Source organism: Monodelphis domestica, chromosome 1 (genome assembly GCF_027887165.1).
Source record: "Monodelphis domestica isolate mMonDom1 chromosome 1, mMonDom1.pri, whole genome shotgun sequence".
NCBI lineage: Eukaryota > Metazoa > Chordata > Mammalia > Didelphimorphia > Didelphidae > Monodelphis > Monodelphis domestica.
In genome coordinates this window covers 659,141,907-659,164,196 of record NC_077227.1, presented here as the reverse complement: position 1 = coordinate 659,164,196, position 22,290 = coordinate 659,141,907, and the positions used below count along the sequence as shown (strand labels likewise).

Sequence of the window (22,290 nt, the reverse complement as noted above, 5' to 3'; positions counted from 1 at the left end):
GTTGGGAGTACAGATTAGGTGGGGGGGAGGGGGGAATAAAGTGTAAGAAGATTGGAAGAGTAGAAAGGCAGCAAGTTTTAAGAACTTCAAATGCTAAATAGAGGTCTTTATATTTGATCTTGGATGCACTTAGGGATTCAGTAGAGTTTAGAGCAGGTGACTGACATGGGTAGATCTACACTTTGAGAAAATAATTTTGGTAGCCAAATGGAGCTAGATGGGAAAGGAATTGGAAGTGATTTGAGGCAGGGGGAAGGACCCCTTAGGAGATTATTCTAATAGTCTATGTCCGTGATGATGAACCTATGGCACAAGTGCCATAGATAGCATGCATAGACCCATTGCAACTCAGAGTTCACCAGAGTTCCTAACTAGAAAGCCAGAAGGAGGTACCACTGGGCTTCCCCCTTCCCCCTCTCCCCAGTAGCAGTTAGTAAGCCAGATCTTCCAGAGAGCATCCCTTGCCAGTCAAGACTGCTCTACCCCATTCAGAATACAAAGACTTCTTAATTATCTGGCCTGAGTGAGGCAGAAACAACTATTCAAAGTATTTTGGGGATTTTGGGATATGCCTTTTGAGTTTGTGCTTTAAAAATGTTCAAAACTAATGATGTAGGAATAAGTTTTATGAACCAGAGGCTAGGCTAACAGCCTCTTTAGCTCCCTTCCCCAGTTTCTTTCACTAGCAAACTTGGGCTGCTTTAATTTGCATTCTTCTTCCCCTCCCTTACTAGACAACATTCAATTTGCATTCTAAGGGGTGCCTGCCTAAGGGAAAACAAATAGGCCAGAAGCTCTGGAAAATACCATAGTGGTTTGTCAATCTCCCAATCAGCCCTGCATCCATATTAAAACCTGACTTCAACTCTTGACCATTTCCTAAAAAAGGTTAATTTGGAAGATACTCACTTCTGGAAGGCTGGACCTTGATGGGGTGAATGTCAGGTAGATGTCATTTAACCTGGGGGTTATATTTTCCTATAAATAAGAGGTTTTCCAATAAGCTAGGGTTTTTTTGCTTTTTCTTTTCTAGGTTTGAGGAGATCGGAGCTCACTTAATTAGAAGGGAGCAGAGTGGTTGGGCCTTTCACCTTTCCCTCTCCCCAAGTCTGACTACATCTGACTACATCATCTACCTCCCTGCCTAGCAGTCCAATGGGAGTGTTTCTTCCCTCCCCTGGGTGTGGTATAAGCAGGGGAAGCAGTTGCTCTGCCCTCAGTGAGGGGAGGGGCACAAAAAGTGTGTGTGTGGTGCCATGGACATAGTTCTAGGTGTGAGGGTGAGGCCTGCTACTCCATCTCTAAAAGATACCCCATCACTGGTCTGGGTGATAGAGGTTTGAAATAGACTGGTGACTATGAATAGAGTATATAAATGATAAGATTTGTCAACTATTGGCTATGTGGGGTGAGTGACAGATCCAGATGACATAGGTTCTAAGCTTGGTTGGCTGGGAGGGATGGTAATGTCCATGATAGTACTTGGTTGTTAGTTGTATTTTATAATTTTGATTTTCTGGGTTTATGCCACTAGTAACATAATACTCCTTTTTATGGGTACCTGACAATTGCTAGCCCTGAGGTAGAAAAACATGAGTTCAAATCTGGTTTTGGATATTTATTAGATGTATGACCTTGGTCAAGTCACTTATAACCCCTGTTTACCTCAGTTCTTCATCGGTAAAATGAGCTGGAGAAGGAAAATGACAAACCACCCCAGTATCTCTTAAGAAAAATCCAAAAGGGGTCACAAGGAATCCAACAGGACTAAAAAAATGACTGAACAACAAATATAATACCCATTTTTATAGGTTTCAGTTTAAAATATCTTTAAAAATATTGTGCTGGTAAATTGGTATCAAATAATTCACTTTAGGGGGAGCATCTTACCTTTCTCTGTTTAGGTTGCTTAACTTGGAAGAAAAGGGAGACATCTAAGTGTACTCTAAGGAATCAAGGAAGTAGCTTCATAAAAAGAATATCTTTCCTTTTCATTTATATTTGGAGGCCTGATGCTGCTTAACTTTTAAAAATCTCTCTTCAACAGATTTTCTTTAAGTTTTATTTTTTTGCAAAAAGGATATAAAATTACTTTGAGGATAATTGTTGCTACTTCAGGCATCCCTTTTCATTTGATTAGTCATATCTGTTCTTAGCCATTCTTCCATCACTACTTCTAACCTTTTTCTTTCCAGGTTCAAAATGTAAGGAAGCCCAGAAAGGAGGCCCTTTTTATACTGCAAAGCCTGAAATACTCAGGGCAATGCAATTGGCAGATGATGCTATAAGTATAGAGAAGAGTAAGCGGCTTGAATTAGCAGTATGTGATGAGCCTTCAGATCCAGATGAGGAAGAGATGGAGGTAGTAACACTTATTTTTATACCCACTTGATTACTATTTGTTCTGATAGAAAAGAAAATGGAATGTTGTCTTAAAATAACTTTGGGTTAGTGTGTATGTGTGTGCCAAAATATATACAATAATACACAGCAGCATGGAACTTTTGGTATGTATATTCTTTCTTAAAGGATGAATTCTTGTCATTTTAAGCTAGAGTAATATTAGAGTACTCCTGTGGCCATCTGTCTTAAGCCATTTATCGCATCTTTCAGGATACTGCTATTTTTGGAAAGGTACTGAGAATGTATTGGTGTGGAGAGTTTGCATGAAAATAGGTATTATTAGCTGCAAGTGTTAAATATTAACATTTCAGAATATTTTCAACTTTTTCTATCCTGACAGTGTTTGTTGATATAATTCAAGTCTGCAGACCTAGAGGGAATATAGTGAGAATAATGCCGTGAGTTGTGAGCAGATCTAAAATAGCTACAATAGGCTGAGAAGAGTTGAGCAGATGGATTGCAAGCTTCTTTATGAATTCTTTGCAAATGCAGTCACTGAGATGAAGCAGAACCAAGCATAGTGCTTGAAAGAAGTTTTATTGCCGAGCAAATAAAAGGATTTATTACTATTCACAAAAGTGTTAGCAGAGTATAATGAATATAGAGGAGCTGGCCTCATAATCAAGACTTGAGTTCAAGTTCTTTCTCTGACATATTCAAACATCCAGTAAGTTGCATAACACTTGCCTATATGTATTGAGAGAATTCCTCACTGAGAATTCCCCTATACCAGTAACATAGTATCAGATCACACAATGCACGTTGCCCAAATTTGACAGTAGAAGCTCTGATTTTAAAGGATTATGGAAATTGAGTCATTATTAGACAGGATTTTTTGAGGTCATCTGAGTTGAATAGTAGAAAGCAAAGTGGCTCTATGGCATCAGAGGATTTGAGATCAGATTCTGCCTCTCACCCTTATTATTTGACCCTATGGAATTTACTTAACCTCCTAGGACCAGGTTTTCCTCATCTGTAAAATGCAAGAGTAGGACTATAAGGCAACTAATGTCTGCTCTAATGACATTATTTTATAGATAACAAACTAAGGCACAGATCACATACAATGTCGAGGAATAAGTTAAACAAGAAAATTTCCCTGTACTCTTACTCTTAAAACTTACAAACAAATGTCCTTAAAAATTACCACAGTAAGGGAGATTTAGCCAATGTCTTAAACTCCCAACTTGCACCCATCTCAAGATTTTCTTCATCCTAGATCCAAGGAACTTAGGATATCCTAGAGCAGACACTTAAAAGATTGAAGGGATGCTTGGCATCTTATTTCTCCCTTTGTATTGGATAGGCAGCAAAGTAAAGTGTAAAATATATTGGATTTGGAGTTAAGACTTTGGTTCAAATCTTGGCTCTGCTGCTTACTACTTTTGGGGCCTTAAGAAAGCTATTTCACATCTATAGGCCTCTCTCTCTTCAACTGTAAAATTAATAGTTTGACTAGATGTATCCTAAAGTTCCAATGATCAATTAATAAGCATTTATTAAGTGGTTGCTAAACTAGATTCTGGGGATATAAGCATAAAAACAAAATAATTGGTGTCCTCATAGAGCATTTCTTTTTTCAGGGGATATAATATGTGCCATATATAGATAACAAAATAAAATCACAGGCACCAACAACTGGAAGGATTTAGGAAAGGTTCATGGAGAAAGATGGCACTTGACTGGTTTTGATGGATAATGGGAGGTTTTAAGAAGCAGAGTTGAGGAAAAAATTCAGGCTAAGAGTGGGGCTAGCCAGTGCAAATGTACAGAGCCAAGAAATGGAATGTTATGATAATCCAAGAAAGCCAAGATTGTAGAGTGTGGGAAGGCTAATAAAATAAACTGGGGCCAGGACAGCAAGAGCTTCTAAGTGCCAAAATAAGAAATTTATATTGGATACCAAAGGCAACATGGAATAATTGGCATTTAATTAAGGGTGTAACATGGTCATATGATTTCAGAAAACTATTGTCTGGAGGATGAGTTTTAGAGGGAAGAGATAAGGCAGATCATTTTGGAAGACTTAAGTAGTTCAAATAAGAGCTGATGAGTACCTGAACTCTTGGGTCTTCACTGCATGAACAGAGGAAGATAGAAGTGAGAGATATTTAAGAGTTAGAAATAAGATTTGGAACCTCTTTAGATATATACAGTATAGGGTGCAAGGAATTGAGAATGACATGGAGGTTATGAATTTAAGGGACTAGATGGCAGTACAAAAATAAGGACATTTGACAGAGGGGTAGGGTAGGCTTGGATGGAAAGATGAGTTCTTTTTGGGGTGGGTTGGAGAATCAAGACCGGATATCCGGAGAGAGAAGTTAGAGCTGAATAGATCTGACAATCATCTGCATAGAGGTGATAATTGAACCCCATGAGAGCAAATGATTTTTCTAAGTGAGAAAAGAAGAGGGCTCAGGACAGAGCCCTGTGTATCCTCACATCTTTTGCATCTTTATTATAGTTCATTTGCTTTGTGGATACCATAATGTATAACGTACACATGAATGATCTAAAAAAAGTTTCTAATTCTGAGGTCAATGCAAAAGTATTGATCTGGCCATGGCAACTTAAGGAATATACGTGAGTTAAGGATTCATCTATGGGTTAATGTTTCACACAATGCATTGGATCCTTAACTCACGTATATTCCTTATCGATCTTTGTTAACCTTTGGAATGCTTTTGAAGTAGCCCTTTGCTTACCTGCCTTTCTATTTCTGATCTAGGCATTATATGTTGTACCATTACTTCATATTTGTTGTGTTCCTGTTCTCTTAAGAATTGAATGCCCTTGGTGCTGAGCAGCAGATGCCGTGAACATCAGCTCTGCTCTAGTCTCTGTCTCTTACTTTCTCCACCACCTTTCAGTTCCCCAGCATATGCTGAACTGTTTTCTCTTTGGGTACCCTGTTTTCTATGCTCCATTCCTATGCAGACCATAGCATGCTCATGGAGTGGTCTACATGAGTGTTACTGACCCAGCCCTCCTCTTTTTTTTTATAATGACATAAGATTAGGAAGACTTTGTAATAACTTCCAAAATTTTATGGATTTTAATAATATAATTTCCTAATTGTTTAATCAGGGTCTAGAGAGATGCAGCCACAGACAATAAATAGCTCTGTTAGGTCAAGTCACCTAACCTCTGCCTTAGTTTTTTTCATTTTAGAAATCAAGATAAACTATCTCCCAGGCTTCTTTGGAGAATAAAGGAAGCCATTCATAAAGCATTTTGCAAACTTCAAAAAGTTTTATATGAACCACCTCTTAATTGGTTATTATTAATTATTGTGTCTTTGAACTGATTTTGTGTATTTGGGTAGCATTTATTGCAGTGTTTAATAAGCACATTGCCTAGGTACATGAAAATCATCCCTTCTCTTGAGATTAGATATTCAGGATGAATATAGAAAACATTTTGGAAATGTCATTATTCTATTCCTCAAGTTCTTTAATTCCATAGTTTGTTTCTAGGTTTAAGTGCCATGAGGCCTTTTTTGGCTGCCTCAGTTACTGATGTTCTCTTCCTTTTGAAATCCCTTTATTTATTCCCTTAGAATGTATTCTAAAGGGCAAGGACTACTTAGTTTTTTTATCTTTGTATTTCCAGTGGTTTACATATGGAAGACAACTTGGGTTAGGTGAGGGTAGTTATTTTACAGTATAGTTTGGTCTAGGAAGTCTTGTTTTGGTCTAACGCCTTCATTTTACACATCAAAAAAGGAGTATGGCAAAGTAGATAGACCGAAGTAGTATCATGAGAACTTATATTGACTGAGCCACCTTGGGCAAGTTACTTAGTTGTAGGTGTTAGCCTACATTGATAGAGTTTTTTCGTGGTATTCATGAAATCAGAGTTCCATTTCCTATGTTTTCATTTTATTAGATGAGAAAAAACTCAGTTCAACAAAGTTTCGGACTCTCCCAAGTTTGTTAGTGCTAGAAATTAGGTTTCTAGACTCCCGGTCTATTTGTCCATTATAGCTGGTTTATAAGTCCTGGGTGGGGGCGCAGATGGCAGAGACCATCATGCTACAAGATTCATGATTTTAAACCATACTTGAATACTTAGCTATGGCTATGGCCAGCTATAGAGGAAAAACAGAGAAAGATAGAAAAGTGCCAACAGACTGACTCTGAACAAACACATACACCATGGGGGGGGAAGGGGACATTCCAATTTTATGATGTTTTAATATCTATAGAAACAAATGAAATTGGGGCGGGGGGGTTATAGCGGGAATGAGGAAGAGAAGGTGGCTGTAAGATTTTCTTTCTAGTGCTTATTTTGATTATTTTAGCAGAATTGAAATCCTATCCCATCCCAATATTCTTAAAAATAAATATAGCACCAGGTTTTATTTTGTTTTTAAATAGTCTCTCCTTTTCTGATAGGTGGCTGTAGCTTCTGCATCAGAGAACAGTGGAGAGGATATAGAAAGTGAAGAGGAAGTGAGACCCAAGAGGCATCTGGCTAAACGTAGCACGGCTCGGAACAAAAAACGGAGAGTTGTTTCAGACTCTGAGAGTGACATTGGTGGTTCAGATGTGGAATTTAAACCAGATACCAAGGAGGAAGGGAGCAGTGATGAAGCAAGTAGTGGGATGGGTGAAAGTGATAGTGATACGGACAGCCCTGTCAAAGCTCCCAAACGGAGGAGGGGCAACAGCACTCTCAAGAAGAAAAGCTTGGGAGGTTACACTCCTAATGTATCTAAACGAGTAGTAGGAGTTTCCTCAGAGACTAAGATCACATTGAATGCTTTCTCTGCTCCACAAAACTTTGAGTCCCAAGCCCATGTCAGTGGAGGTGGTGATGGGAGCCATGGCTCTACTCAGTGGTACCATGAAACACTGGAGTGGCTAAAGGAGGGAAAGAGGAAAGATGCATGCAGGAGGCGGCCTGATCATTCTGACTATGACCCAAACACTGTCCATGTCCCTGAGGATTTCCTTAACACTTGCACTCCAGGAATGAGAAGGTGGTGGCAAATCAAGTCTCAGAACTTTGACCTAGTCATCTTCTACAAAGTGGGGAAGTTCTATGAGCTCTACCACATGGATGCAGTCATTGGGGTCAATGAGCTAGGGCTAGTGTTTATGAAAGGCAATTGGGCCCATTCAGGTTTCCCAGAAATTGCATTTGGTAGATATTCAGATTCCTTAGTTCAGAAGGGTTACAAAGTTGCTCGAGTCGAGCAAACAGAAACCCCTGAGATGATGGAAGCTCGTTGCCGAAAGCTGTCTCACATATCCAGATTTGACAGGGTGGTGCGGAGAGAGATCTGCAGAATTATTACCAAGGGGACCCAGACTTACAGTGTGCTGGATGGTGAACCTTCTGAAAGCAGCAATAAGTATCTGCTATGTGTCAAAGAAAAAGAGGAGGAAGCTTCTGGTCACACTCGTTTGTATGGTGTTTGCTTTATTGACACCTCTGTGGGCAAGTTTTACATGGGTCAGTTTTCAGATGACCGTCATTGCTCCCGATTTAGGACTCTGGTGGCACATTACACTCCTGCACAAATACTGTTTGAGAAAGGAAATCTCTCTGTTGAAACAAGGAAGGTCTTAAAGGGGTCTTTATCTTCTTCCATTCAGGAAGGTCTGACACCCGGCTCCCAATTTTGGGATGCAGCCAAAACCTTGAAAACACTCCTTGAAGAAGGATACTTTAAAGAAAAGCTAAATGTGGCTGAATTACCCCCTGTGCTTAAGAGCATGACATCAGAGTCTGACACCATTGGTTTAACACCTAATGACAAGAGTGAATTGGCATTGTCTGCTTTGGGTGGTTGTGTCTTCTACCTCAAAAAATGCCTTATAGATTATGAGCTTTTGTCTATGGCCAACTTTGAAGAATACATTCCTATTGATGCTGATATGGTGAAAGCTGTGAAGCCTGGTGCTGTCTTTGCTAAGAGAGATCGTCGAATGGTGCTAGATGCTGTCACCCTGAGCAACCTGGAGATTCTCCAGAATGCAGTAAATGGCTCCACTGAAGGTACACTGTTGGAGAGGATTGATTCTTGTTGTACTCCCTTTGGGAAGCGGCTTCTAAAACACTGGCTCTGCGCACCACTTTGTAACCCATCCTCAATCAATGATCGTTTAGATGCAATGGAAGATCTCATGGCTGTGCCTGACAAAACTAGTGAAGTAGTTGACCTTCTGAAGAAACTTCCAGACCTTGAGAGGCTGTTGAACAAGATTCATAGTGTTGGCTCGCCACTAAAGAGTCAGAAGCACCCAGATAGCAGAGCTATAATGTATGAAGAAACAACTTACAGCAAAAAAAAGATTGTGGATTTCTTGTCTGCTCTAGAAGGATTCAAAGTGATGTGCAAAATTATTGGGATTATGGAAGAAGTGGTGGATAATTTCAAGTCTAAAATCCTTAAGCAAATAATTACACTTCAGACCCAAAATTCAGGAGGTCGTTTCCCTGAATTGACCACAGAATTGAACCGATGGGATACAGCTTTTGACCATGAAAAAGCTCGAAAGACTGGTATAATTACTCCCAAAGCGGGATTTGATTCTGATTATGACCACGCCTTGGCTGACATCAAAGACAATGAACAGTCTCTCTTAGAGTATTTGGAGAAACAGCGTAAACGGATTGGCTGTAGATCCATAGTTTACTGGGGTGTTGGCAAAAATCGGTATCAGTTGGAAATTCCAGAAAGTTTTACATTACATGATTTGCCAGAGGAATATGAACTAAAGTCCACCAAGAAGGGTTGTAAACGATACTGGACCAAGGACATTGAGAAGAAACTTGCTGATCTGATGAATGCTGAAGAGCGAAGAGATATATCACTGAAGGACTGTATGAGGAGGATCTTCTTCAATTTTGATAAAAATTATACAGACTGGCAGACTGCTGTGGAGTGCATTGCGGTATTTGGTAAGATTGAAACTTTTTCAGGCCTAGGAAAATACTACTATGTAAAAAGTTAATAAATGTCCTGCTGTTAGTAAGCATTTTATTAAGCATCTACTGTACTGTGCAGGTATTATGCTAGGTGCTACCAAGAAAAAAAACCCCAGGCAGCCCTTGCCTTTGAGCTCACAGTCTTAGTGCCTGTGATACAATCATTCCATGATAGTGATTTGTGACACTAATAATACAATTAACTAACTTTTGCCTTTAAAAAAAAATTAACAGTTGCTTTTTAACTTGTCATTTAAATATCACACATACCACTGGTAGATTATGCCAAATGACCCTCTCTAAGCAGAGGAAGTATTCCTTCCCTCTATGATAGTTGTATAAAGTACCATGGAGAGTTTATTTGTACCAGTTAAATTGGGAATTTGAAACACCAAAAGGTAACTTCTGTGAACAGATCTTTTCTATTCCAGAAAACCTCCACATCCTTTGAATTATGGAATTAAGATTTAAGTCATTTTATTTTTAAATTTTTATTTTAGTTAAACTCTTATTTTCCACCTTATAATCAATACTATGCATTGGTTCCAAGGCAGTAGAGTGGTGAGGGCTAGGCAATGGGGTTAAATGACTTGCCCAGCGTCACACAGCTAGGAAGTGTCTGAAGTCATATTTGAACCCAGGACTTCCTGTCTCTAGGTCTGGCTCTTAATTCATTGAGTCACCCAGCTGCCCCCTGCTTGGCATTTTATTTTTAATGCAGTCAATAACAATTTTTGTCATGTCATCCTTCCCCTCCCCATATTTTTGTCAGCATGATATAGTGAAAAGACTACTGGATTGGGAGTTCAGACCTGGCTTCTAGTCCTACCTCTGTTGGACACTCAACCTCTACCTATTCAGATGATCATTAAATTTCCTCTTAACTCTGGAATCTTAAGAATGCCATTTCTGTTTAAATTTATAATTTACGCTATTCTCTATCCACCTTTTTTTTTTTTAAATCCTTACCTTCCATCTTGGAATCAATACTACATATTGGTTCCAAGGCAGAAGAGTGGTAAGGGCTAGGCAATGGGGGGTCAAGTGACTTGTCCAGGGTCACACAGCTAGGAAGGGTCTGAGGCCAGATTTGAACCTAGGACCTCCCATCTCTAGGCCTGACTCTCAATCCACTGAGCCACCCAGCTGCCTCGTGACTTTTTTTTTTATCATCTTGAGAAATTGGATATGTGTTTAGTTAGGTTTGGAACTACTACTTATAATTTCTAATTAGCTCCCAAATAAAAAAAAAACAAATTGGAAACATCTGGTGGAGAGAACAGCTCTAATTTAATAATCTAGAGTACAGCCCAAACCACATTAAAATGTAATTGAGAAATATGTATATTAAAATAACAATAATAGCTTTTCTAAGGGATCCTCATTATTTGTTTTTTAAACCCTTAACTTTCTGTCTTAGAATTGATACTGGGTACAAGTTCCAAAGGCAGAAGAGTAGTAAGTGTGAGGCAATTGAAGTGAAGTGACAAGGCTCAATATTTTTTCTATGCCTTAACTTTCAAATGCTATTAAAATAAGAAAATATTTTAGTTTTTTTTTGCATATTTTTCCCATGTCTTCTTAATCTCTCAAATTAAAAAGTCATTTCTCTTTTAACTTTCCCCTTTTTTTTTTGCACTAGAAGACTGACAGAAGTGCAGTTAATGAAAACATTGTCAGATTTGAGATGTCTAACAATGCATGTCTGATGCAGTAAATGAACTAATTGTGACCTCTGTCGCTTTTTTCTTAAAACATTTAATTTCCTTAAAAGAAATTATTTTGTCAAATCAGTTAATATTTCTTGGTTCTTTATGAAGTATGAATTATTTTAGGCAAGAACTTCTATGATTGAGGGAGAGCCCTTAAATTTTCTTAATGAATTGATCTAGGCCTGTGATGTTTTTTTGAGCCCTATTTATAGGGATATTGGATTCAAGGAAATTCCCTTTTCAGTTCAAAGTTCATTAGTGATTTTGATCTTTTTATTAAACACAGAGTTGATAACTGAAAATGTTTTATAAATAGGATTTTTATTGCTTATGTTTTCTAGAAATAGTCAATTATGGGCTCAGATATTTCTATTGGTAATACAAAATGCATATAATAAAACTAAAGACATTTTTTCCAAGGGAGAGGGTTAAGCTAGATTGTCTCTGCTGATGTTTCTTTACGAGACACCAAACTTTTTTTTTCTTTTTAATAGATGTCTTATTGTGCTTGTCCAACTATAGTCGAGGTGATGCTCGTATGTGTCGTCCAGTAATCCTGGTACCAGATGAAGATACTCAGCCCTTCTTAAAGCTTAAAGGAGCTCGACATCCATGCATTACAAATAATTTTTTTGGTGATGACTTTATTCCTAATGACATTATGATAGGCTGTAAAGAAGAAGATTCAGAAGATGGTAACTGGGATGCTTATTGTGTGCTGGTTACCGGACCAAATATGGGAGGCAAATCCACTCTCATGAGACAGGTAATTAATCCATAAATTTTCAGCTTTGTCATTAAAATATTTCAGAATCCCTTGCTTTTTAAAAAATCTGTAAATATTGGAATACTAATAAAAAGCAAATACATGTGTTCAGTTATTGACAGCCTATATTTTCAGATTAGTTTATCATTATAGAGTATGCTCAAAAGTAAAAATAGGTTATAAATTTTTTTTTTAATATATAGAATTCTGGTCCTAGTAAAGCAAAAGAATCCAAACATTGAGGCTATTTTTGTAGATAGGTCTTTGGGAATGTAGTGGGCATAGCTTAGTCCTTGGAGAAGGAAGCACAATATTTGTACAAAATTGTATTTGAGGGGTCAGGAGACCCAAGTTTTTAATTATAACCTATAAATCATTTTTGAGATGGTTCCATAAGTTTAACTTAGTTAAAACTTTTTTTACTGTCAACAGGCTGGTCTTTTGGTTATAATGGCTCAGATGGGCTGTTATGTTCCTGCTGAAGTTTGTAATTTCACACCAGTTGATAGAGTGTTCACCAGATTAGGTGCTTCAGACAGAATAATGTCAGGTAAGTTCATCTGTCGTATATAAACTTATTTAAAAAAAATTTTTTTTTTGGTATTACATAAGAATTTGGACATTGACACTGTCTTGAGCTTATGATTTAAGTTAGCCTGGATCCGATTGAATGATCATTGTCCACATTTTTGCATCTCAGGTGAAAGTACCTTTTTTGTTGAAATGAATGAGACTGCCAGCATACTACAGCATGCGACAGAACATTCCCTGGTGCTCATGGATGAACTAGGTAAATTTCAAGATTTAAGTGGAGAGGGTAAAATTTTAAGATTTAGGAGCATATATAGTTTGTGATTCTTCTTAATTCTTATAGGTAGAGGCACTGCAACTTTTGATGGCACAGCTATAGCAAATGCAGTTGTTAAAGAACTTGCCGAGACCATAAAGTGTCGTACTTTATTTTCTACACACTATCATTCATTAGTAGAGGATTACTCCCAAAATGTTGCTGTGTGCCTGGGACACATGGTATGTAATTGCTGCTTAAAGGGGATTTACAGTTTGGGAAACAGCTTGGTACCTTTATATCAAGTCATGATCAATGATATTCTTTTAGGCATGCATGGTTGAAAATGAATGTGAAGACCCAAGTCAGGAAACCATTACCTTCCTTTATAAATTTATTAATGGTGCTTGTCCTAAAAGCTATGGATTCAATGCGGCGAGGCTTGCTCGTCTTCCTGAAGAGATTATTCAAAAAGGTCATAGGAAAGCAAGAGAATTTGAGAAGACAACCCAGTCATTGAGATTATTTCGGTAGGTTAATTATATTCTTAGGGAAGATCCTAGGAAAAAAAATAAAATGGGGTGGGGATTCCAAGAGGAAAATCGAAAGAAACTAACTTTGGTTCTGGTTTTTGGTTTTAGGGAAGTTTGCCTTGCTCTTGAAAATTCAGGTGCAGATGTCCAGGCTATTCACAAGTTGTTGACTTTGATCAAGGAACTTTGATCAAGCTTCAGGAATTTCTGACAAAGGTGGTAAAATTCAGACAACATTATGATCTAATAAACTTTATTTTTTAAAAATGACCATTTTTCCATTTTCTTTCCTAGGAAATTAAACCCTTTTAATTCTTACCTACCCTCTACATAATGGTTATTGAATACTTCACAATATATTAAGTCTAGATGTTATGGTACATGCATATACTTTCAGGCTGTTTGATTACCCACTGTCACCAATACACATAAATGGGGGAGGAGGGAAGCTATGAAACTGTATAGGGCTGTATATATACTTGTCTCAGCTTCATTAGAGCAGGAAATTGTTTTAATTTCCAGCAGTTATGTCTAGACTGTTCAAAAAAAAACTATGAACAGATTAAAATACAGGACTGTTTTGAGGAGACTTTCTAAAGTGTACTTTAAAACATAGTAGCTTTACCTTTCACAAAATTAGTTGCAAGAATACTTTGTTTTACAGTGCATCCCTTCCTAGGAAGTCTCATTAAAACACTCACTTTTTCTAGGGGTGATTTGATTGCTGCTGGGACAGGGAAGGGAAGGAAATAATAGTCTAACTTTCTTAAAGGATACCAGAAACATTGCTGGATATAATTTAAGATTAGTGTTTTCTCTTTCATAGAAAGAACGTACATACTGGGACATGAGTACAGTTACAGCAAGTCTAGGTGTGCTAACAAAATGGGACACATTCAAGTACAATTTGCTTGAAATTAAAAACAAACTACATGAGATTAAAGCATTAAAATCATATCTCAATCTGAATACATGTTAAAAAAATCAAAAATGCAGAAGTGCTAGCTCACATTTTTTTTTTACCATATTACAAAAGCAATTGGTACCCATGTCCATAAAAGCAGCAACAATGCTGCCTGTCTACTGAATAGTACTACTGCAAAGTGGACTGCGTTCATTGCTAGTTGTAAAAACACCAGCTTTACAGAAGTTGGTATCTGTACAAAATTGCAGCTTATTTTCTTCACTTCTGTCCCTTCAAAAAGTCTTTACACAGTAATGCTAAAACACCCAGTTCTGTGATCCTGAGTCAATATATTGCCACTTTCTTTTTGGTAGGTTGAGCTTCATAGTGTCAACACCTTAATATATCCATTTTACAGTCTCTTCCTGCAGAAATGGGCAAGTATCTTCCTCCAAAAGTTTTTAATAATTTTAAGTTAGAATGGCAGAACTCTCCTTAGAGAAGGAATTCAATTGTGCTGCAACGTATTAGATTCTATAGGTGGAGCAGAGTCATATAGTGTATCTGTATCATGTGTAGGCTCGCCGGCTAATGTACAGGGGTTAGACAGTGTTCCAGCACCACAGTCACAGAAAAACCTAGAAAATGACAAAAGCCAATAATACATTATTGTCCTAGGAATAGAAATGCCCTAATTGAATAATACTACAAGAGGCTTACGTACCTATCATGTCTAATAAATTCTACATCGTGTCCCTGATGGCACTTCTTAATGCAGTTCACACATATGGCATTACGATCTGTGGTGTTACAAGTATGGCATCTGAAAAGTTTTAAATACAAATTAGTCATGGATTCAAAGAAATTGGTTAAAAGGGCTGAATGGGCTTTTTTTAGTTTCTAGAATTGCCTCACCTCCAATTTCTTGAAGGAATGGTGATATGAATTAGATTAAATTAGAGGACCCAAACTGTTGAAGCACAACCCAGACCTATTAGGTCACTAACACTTGCAAGAACATTTTCTCCAGTCCACTGATGGTGGTTGGGAGGGGTGGCACCTATTTGAGACTAAAAGTAAATATCTTAGGGCCCTACCGAAGGATTGGAGTGGGGAGAGAGAGACCCAGTCTAGAAAACTCAAAAACCCACAAAATTTGGAAATTAAATATACCTGTAGAAGTCATGCATGGGGTAGCTGGTATAGCTTGATATTTTATATAAGCATTGGCCTCTACTAACAGCCTTTTCTATGGCATCTTGGTTGTTCATTATTTTGTTATCTGAAATAAAAGGGGAAAAAAAACTTCAAAATTTTTCACAGGTGAGTGAAACTCAAGATTGAGTTTAATAAACAAGTTTTAAATTTCTACATTATATTGTCCCATTATATTGCTTTTAATCCACAAGGATTTTCCAGATGTTTCCCTAGCAGTCTTACTCTAGAAATTACCAAATTTATATGTATAGGATTTGAGTGCTGATGATAAGCCAGTAGTCTATCAGCCTACTCAATAAACTTGGGAATGCCCATCACTATTGGTGGTAGTAGTTGTGATAGTTGGGGAGAGGTGGCAAATAGTTGAAGGATGCTGAATATTTTGCCTGTATCAATACTCTACAAAAAGGTAATTTACTATGCTATGTAGGGATTGCAATCTGTTGAACAGAGTACTCCCAATAAATTCACAAGTATCCGAAGTAAGAATCAAAAATGATTTTTTAAAAAATGAAGATAAAAGATAGCAACTCAATTTTAATGTAATTCTTCCAGGGAGGGGGGACGGGGACGACTTGTGTTTATAAACCATAATTTTTATAAACAAGCTTTGAGTTTTGAAACTATTAAAAAAAAAAACTCTTTAAGAGATTTTATGATTGCAAAAGAGACTCCCAACGTACCTTTCATTGTTACATTAACACCAGATGCTAGAAATAAGCCTCCAAACCGGTTATTAAAAATTTGATTGCCTTCTAGTGTTGCAGTTGCATGATTTGTAATTTCAATACCTGAAGAGAAGTTAAAGTGCTTGTTTACAACAGGAATTGAATCAGCTTGTTCACTAAATATCACAGTGCTTCATATAAAATATCACATGGCAAAGAAATTCAAAAGTTGGTGCTTATGCACTCAAGGGAATTATCTGCTGAACAGATAGAATAAAATGCATCTACTTGGGTAAAACAAAAAGGGGTAATGGCAAAATTGAGCAAATCAAATGGTGAGGAGGGAAAAGTGGTCCAAACTTTTCATGCTTAATGCTTGTTAGTTCAATATGGTATGGACCATATCTAAAGGACTAAGCTACACATACAACCTCACAGTTTACAACTACGAACCTGCAGCAAATCCATCAAATATTCTATTTTTCCTTAAGACCGGATGACTATTCGTGCTGATAAGCACACCAGCTTGAGCATTTCTGAAAATATCATTTTCTTCAAGGAGACCTATAATAAAAGTGCCCAGATATTTGTTAATAAAAACTTGCATACGTGATTAAGAATTATAAAAACTTTAGAGGAAATAAAATGACTCAGAGATGGGCAACCTCAAGTGCAACACTCATTCTCAAGATACCCAAGGAATCTTCTTTCCATATAGGGGAAGTGTGACAGACATTGCAAGATAACAGGGAAAAGTTGCAATTTTTGTCTTGAGGTAACTGCTTAGGCTTGAAATAATAGGATTGAAACATTGGAACTAGAAGGGGGTTGTTTAGCACAATTGCTGTTTGACAACATGTGCAAAGGGCCTGCACTGAGATGAGCTCGGCTCTGTGTCCTCAAATGCTAGTCAACTTCATTAACACTTCATTAACTGAACTGTGAGAGCGTAATAGAACACTAGCCTTACCAAGAGGAGCCTTAATGCTGTGTGCAACTCCCTTAACCATCTTGGGTTACGCCAAGATTTAAGGTATAAAGAAACTGGTTCTGCATTAATAAAGTTTTTACACTAGTAGTTTTCCACAACAGACACAAAGATTTGAACAAAGGCAAAAACAAATATGAGATGGGGACCTGCAACTATATGACAAAAAAGTTAGCTAGCCTGCCTTATAACTGAAGGATCAAATAATGGTTATTAGCATCATACTCTAAACACTATGACATGGATGCGAAAACTAAAACATTTTCATATATAAAATAGTCATGAAGTTTGGAGTTTGTAGGAGGAAACATACAGAAAAGCACAAGTATGTGTGTTGAGCAGGGGTAGATTATTTTTAAATGGTACTTAAGCTGAGAAAACAGCACTATATTCTAGGAAGAGCAGATAGGGCAGTTAGGTCAGAATGCCAAGCTCACTGGCAATATAATGATGTTCATTAAGTTTGGATGAATACCAGATCTGTGAGAGGGCTTTAAAAGCTATATACAGAAGTTTGTGGGTACTTAAAACAGGAGTGAGCTTTGATTTAGTAAAATCAAGTGGTGTAAGGAGAGACTAGGAAAGGGAAGTTAGTAGGGTATTGCCATAAAGACCTAAACCAGGTACCCCCTCAACAGACAATACTATTGATTTAGATAAATACAAAAGGATAATGAATCTTTTAAATGAATACCTCGGCCTCCATTAAATATACAGATGCCACCATCTCTCCCATCGTGGATTTTATTTCTTCTTAATGTAGGATTACTGTCTGTCTTAATCCAAACACCAGCCATTGCATTATCAAAAATTTCATTGTCTTCTATACAACCTAGACCTAGAGAAATAAACATGGAAATTAAGCTATTGGGACAGTGTTAAAAATATTAACCCTGAGAAAAATAAATGACTAAACCTACCAGAATTATAAACTAGAATTCCACCATTCTGGCCTCCCCAGATCTTGTTGCGCCTAATTTTAGGATTGCTTCCAGTTCTATGGATAAAATAGGGAAAACAACACATGTGTTCTTTAGTTTTTATTATTTTAGATGTGAAATTAACTTTTTAGAGCAGAATTGGTGACAAAATTTCTCGTTAACCAGTCACATTTAAAAGTAATTTACTCAAAATCTAAGAAGTCTCATGTCAGTCTTCAAATATTACTAAAACAAAAAGGATAGGGCAACAGTAACTAGTTCTTGTACCACCTTTTGAACATGGCATAGCAGATTCATGGGAGTTCTGAGTTACTGGTAAAAGGAAATATTGTGAGGGTTCACGTAGTAAGCATTTTAGACACTGCACCCATCCCATCCCACCCCACCCCCACCCCCTGGAGAAAGAGAAAGGGAGGGGAATGGCCTGGGCACCTTGCTTAAAGGGGGAGACGGAACAGTGTCAGGAGATGATGCAATGGCTCATGTGCCCACAGAGGTCTCTGTGTGCCACCTCTGGCATGTGTGCTAAAGGTTTGCCAGGACAGGCATAAACTGTACTCCAGGCAAAAAAAGGAGACAACTATATTGTGTCAGAAATTTTAATTCTTAGGGAAGAGAATTTCAGTATCATAGAATATGTAATTTCTTTTTACTTCTACTTTCCCTAAAATGAAACAAAAATTTAATCCAGTTTTTACCTTATTTGAACTCCTGAGTACATATGATTATAGATGTCATTGTCTTCTAGTACTCCATGTCCATTGTCATAAAAGTAAACACCAACCTAAAATTAAAAAGGAAGATGTTATGTCAAAGAAACAGAAAAATACTTCAACAAAAATACTTTCCATCCAACATACTGAAGAAAAAAAAAATCCCACCTGCTTGCCACTGTGTATTCTGTTTCTCCTCAATACCGGAGTACTTCCTGTTGTTACCCAAACTCCAGCCAGAGTATTACTGTAAACTTCATTTTCTTCTATCACACCTTGTCCTTTTTCATGCTAAATAAAAGTCATTATTTACATTAATTCACATTCACAAATACTTATTTAGGAGACTTGAAAAATGACGTGATTTTTGCGTTGGTAGAGAGACAAAGACCACGCTATTCATTATTGTTTTTGTATCATCTGCCTGAATTCAAGATACTATGACACTACTGTTTATGCCATTTCCTAAGCTTTGAATTTTGTTTCAGCAATGGAAATTAAATCAACACATCATTTTTACACTGTAAGATCTTAAGATAGAATTTTCATTCTTATCAAGGTATGTTTACTTTTAGTAATATATTTAAAAGTAGCCACATCTTAACATCAATTCATCACTTTCCAAAAATTTTTGACTACTAGATTATAAATTCCTTGAAGGAAGATGCTATCTTAATATTTTTTTTTTTTAAAAACCCTTACCTTCTATAAAGTATAAGAGTTGTACAGGCTATGCAATGGGGGTTTAGTGACTTGCCCAGGGTCACACAACTAGAAGTGTCAGGGGCCAGATTTGAACCCAGAACCTCCTGTCTCTAGGTCTTGTTCTCTCAATCCACTGAGATACCCAACTGCCTCCGCGTCTTATTCATTTCTGACTAAGCTCCTCAAAAACATCAAGCACTTCATAGTTGGTTTAGTTGGTAGATGATTTTAATCAAACAGTTATAATCAGGTGCCAAACACTTGGATTGTACAAAACACTAGGATTTTAAGTCTTGCTTGTGACTACGGGCTGTGCTATTCTAGATAGGTCATTTAGCCTCTTAGTAATTCAAGGCAACTCTTGAAGATTATCAATTTCAGTACAAGGGCTCATCTGGAGTTCTCTATACCACTGGAATCATAGGTACAAATCCAAAATTTCAGTCTAGTTTCAAAAATTTGGGAAAATAAATAAGATGTAATATCAACATCAAATATATTAAAGCATTTCCTTACTATAATTCAGAATAAAAATTTATGCTGAACATGATACAGTATTTATTACAATATCTGTTATATATATATTTATGTGTATTAAATTAAATCAAAACCATAAAGTATCTTCTATAAAGATTTTAAAGCTGAAATGGACAATCGTTGCACTTGGAGAACCTACAATCAAATGTTAAAAGAACAACATCCTTTTATTTTCATATTTAGTTTATAGAATTAGGTTTAGTAACTTACCACATAAATACCACCATGCTGACCATCATGGATTTTGTTATGCCGAACAATGGGACAACTATTTGTTCTGATCTGAATTCCTGCTAATGCGTTACCTGTTGGAAAAATGTTATGATGTTAAAAAATATGGAACACAATATAATCTTTCTGTTGTATTTTGCATTAATTAGATTATTACTAGAAAACAATTTTAAGAGGAAAATCTCCAAAATAATTAGGGCTAAAGTATAAAAGCTTTAAGAAATCAAGCTGGAGGTGTACTATAGAATGGAAAGTGCAGGGACAAAAGTTTAACATAAACAAAGTTCTCTCCATATAAAACAAAAAATAGTCAAAACTGTAGCATAAAACACTCAAATTACATATTTTGAAAAAGAATTTCCTGATGGAAACAACAGAATAGATTGCCAAGGAAAGTCTTGGAATTTTTTTAAACAGTACCACAGCTTACCATAAATATCATTTCCTTCAATAAGGCCTCTTCCATCACCAAAGATGTAAACTCCTCCTTGATTTCCATTAAATATTGAATTCCCCCTATAATCAAAATAAATGCATACATAAATTTCACATGCATGTAGTTTATTTGTTAATCTTTTTCCCTAGTCAAGTGACTATGGAAAAGTTCTTTTTTTATTTGTCTTTACAAATGTAGATTTTTTTGGAATACTAACGACAGACTACTAATAATGTTAGAGTAAATTTTTTATAAGGTAGAATGGAAAGTCTGCTTATACAAATATTTTAAGAATAATCTATGGCTTTTGATCTGATAAGAACCTTGCAGTACACATGAAACCAGTAAGATATGTGCTATTCCTATATTATACTTGTGGTCAAAGAGGGCAGCCCAAAACATGAAACACAAAGTAACAAACGTAAAATTTGGCTATAGGCCAGCTTTGTCACCGCCTCAGAGATTTCTGAGAGCTGATACACTAAATTGGGAACTGAAAATTATAGGCTGGTGAAAATTTTTCCTAAAAGAAAAGTTGCTTATAGAAGCATGGCTTGGAACATTTACACAAGTTTTGTGTGTTTATGTTTGTGTGTGCACATATACATATGGATTTTGGAACTAGAATTTTTGTCACTACATTTACCAGTTGTGTAAAATGTAACTTATCCTGTTATGTTAAAATATGAACATATCCTAACTTTCCATTAACAAAATGCCAGTGATAATACCAAATACCAAAGCTTTTCCTAAATTTATTTCCAACTTACTAATATAGAATATAGACATAGAGATATTAATAAAAATACCTTATTGTTGGGTCACTATTTGAGGTAATCCATACACCCGCAAAATTATTTGCATAGATTTTATTCTCTATGAATTGTCCTCTTCCTTTTTCATGGACGTAAATGCCTCCAGTTTGACCATGGTGGATTTCACATCGAACTACTGTAGGGTTAGCATAAGCTTTTACCTCAAAGCCTGCTATCCTGTTCCTGTGTATATTACAGCTTTCAAAATAACCCTGCAAATATAGAAATTAATTACTTATATAAAAGCTATTTTCTAAAATGAATGGAACTGTTTAAACATTCTAAGTCCTCTTTTGAAAACTCACAACTCCAAATGAAGTCCATTCATATACAAACAACAGCTGGCAGTACAGTGGCCTGGGGGCCCAAAGTTGCTCCTTGCTATTACCTGGTGGTACCAATGTAAGACCAAAGTTGTGTAGGGGAAGCAGACAGGAGTGTAGGTTGTAAACTCCTTGAAGGTAGGGACCCAGCATGGCATAATGGACAGAGAGCCAACCCTCCAGGCAGGAACACCTAGGTTCCAATCCCACGTGTGACACGTACTGGCTTGTAAAGATAGAACTGATATTTTACATGGCGCTTTTAGTTTTTACAAATATCTCTCTTTGATCTTCATAGAAATTCTGTACAGTAAGTGCTATTTTTGTCCAAACTTAATAGGTGAGGAAATTGAGTCTCAGAGAAGGTGAGTTGGCTTGTCAAAAAGGTAGTAAATAGCTGAAGAAGGATTTGAAGGAAGTCCTATATCTTTCTGATTGCAAGCCTACCACCTTTTATAACCTCTCAGTGCCTCAGGCAATTCTTTAAAAATATAAGTTGTTTACCCAAGTGCAGCAATATTAGGAATTACTTTATACCTATGAAATCAAAGGTCATCCCACTCTCCCCCTCAAAAAAACAACAACTTTGCTCTAAGCAGAGTGCTTTGCACATAATAATATTTGTGGGATGAGAGGGAAATTCTGTTTTAAAAGTAAATTTTCACCAT

General features: G+C 36.8%; 2 protein-coding genes across 4 annotated transcripts in view; one reads left to right on the top strand and one right to left on the bottom strand.

Annotated features, from left to right (window-relative positions):
• Nucleotides 1-13,413, top strand: part of MSH6 (mutS homolog 6) — a 34,469-nt gene extending 21,056 nt beyond the window's left edge. Inside the window, exons 3-10 of the mRNA XM_001382140.4 lie at nt 2,196-2,362; nt 6,804-9,318; nt 11,552-11,823; nt 12,256-12,373; nt 12,524-12,613; nt 12,698-12,852; nt 12,941-13,140; nt 13,252-13,413. Coding sequence (XP_001382177.3) covers nt 2,196-2,362; nt 6,804-9,318; nt 11,552-11,823; nt 12,256-12,373; nt 12,524-12,613; nt 12,698-12,852; nt 12,941-13,140; nt 13,252-13,333 — 3,599 coding nt within the window. The 3' untranslated portion in view covers nt 13,334-13,413. The remainder of the gene's footprint in view (nt 1-2,195; nt 2,363-6,803; nt 9,319-11,551; nt 11,824-12,255; nt 12,374-12,523; nt 12,614-12,697; nt 12,853-12,940; nt 13,141-13,251) is intronic.
• The window catches only part of FBXO11 (F-box protein 11), a 110,252-nt gene continuing 101,341 nt past the window's right edge, over nt 13,380-22,290 (bottom strand). For all 3 annotated transcript variants that reach the window (XM_007476852.3, XM_007476851.2, XM_007476850.2), the window contains 12 exons: nt 21,294-21,511; nt 20,479-20,564; nt 20,028-20,122; nt 18,744-18,866; nt 18,561-18,646; nt 17,842-17,918; nt 17,616-17,759; nt 16,387-16,497; nt 15,949-16,056; nt 15,221-15,329; nt 14,772-14,870; nt 13,380-14,685 (listed from right to left, as the gene is read on the bottom strand). In XM_007476852.3, coding sequence (XP_007476914.2) covers nt 14,556-14,685; nt 14,772-14,870; nt 15,221-15,329; nt 15,949-16,056; nt 16,387-16,497; nt 17,616-17,759; nt 17,842-17,918; nt 18,561-18,646; nt 18,744-18,866; nt 20,028-20,122; nt 20,479-20,564; nt 21,294-21,511 — 1,386 coding nt within the window. In that variant the 3' untranslated portion in view covers nt 13,380-14,555. The remainder of the gene's footprint in view (nt 14,686-14,771; nt 14,871-15,220; nt 15,330-15,948; nt 16,057-16,386; nt 16,498-17,615; nt 17,760-17,841; nt 17,919-18,560; nt 18,647-18,743; nt 18,867-20,027; nt 20,123-20,478; nt 20,565-21,293; nt 21,512-22,290) is intronic.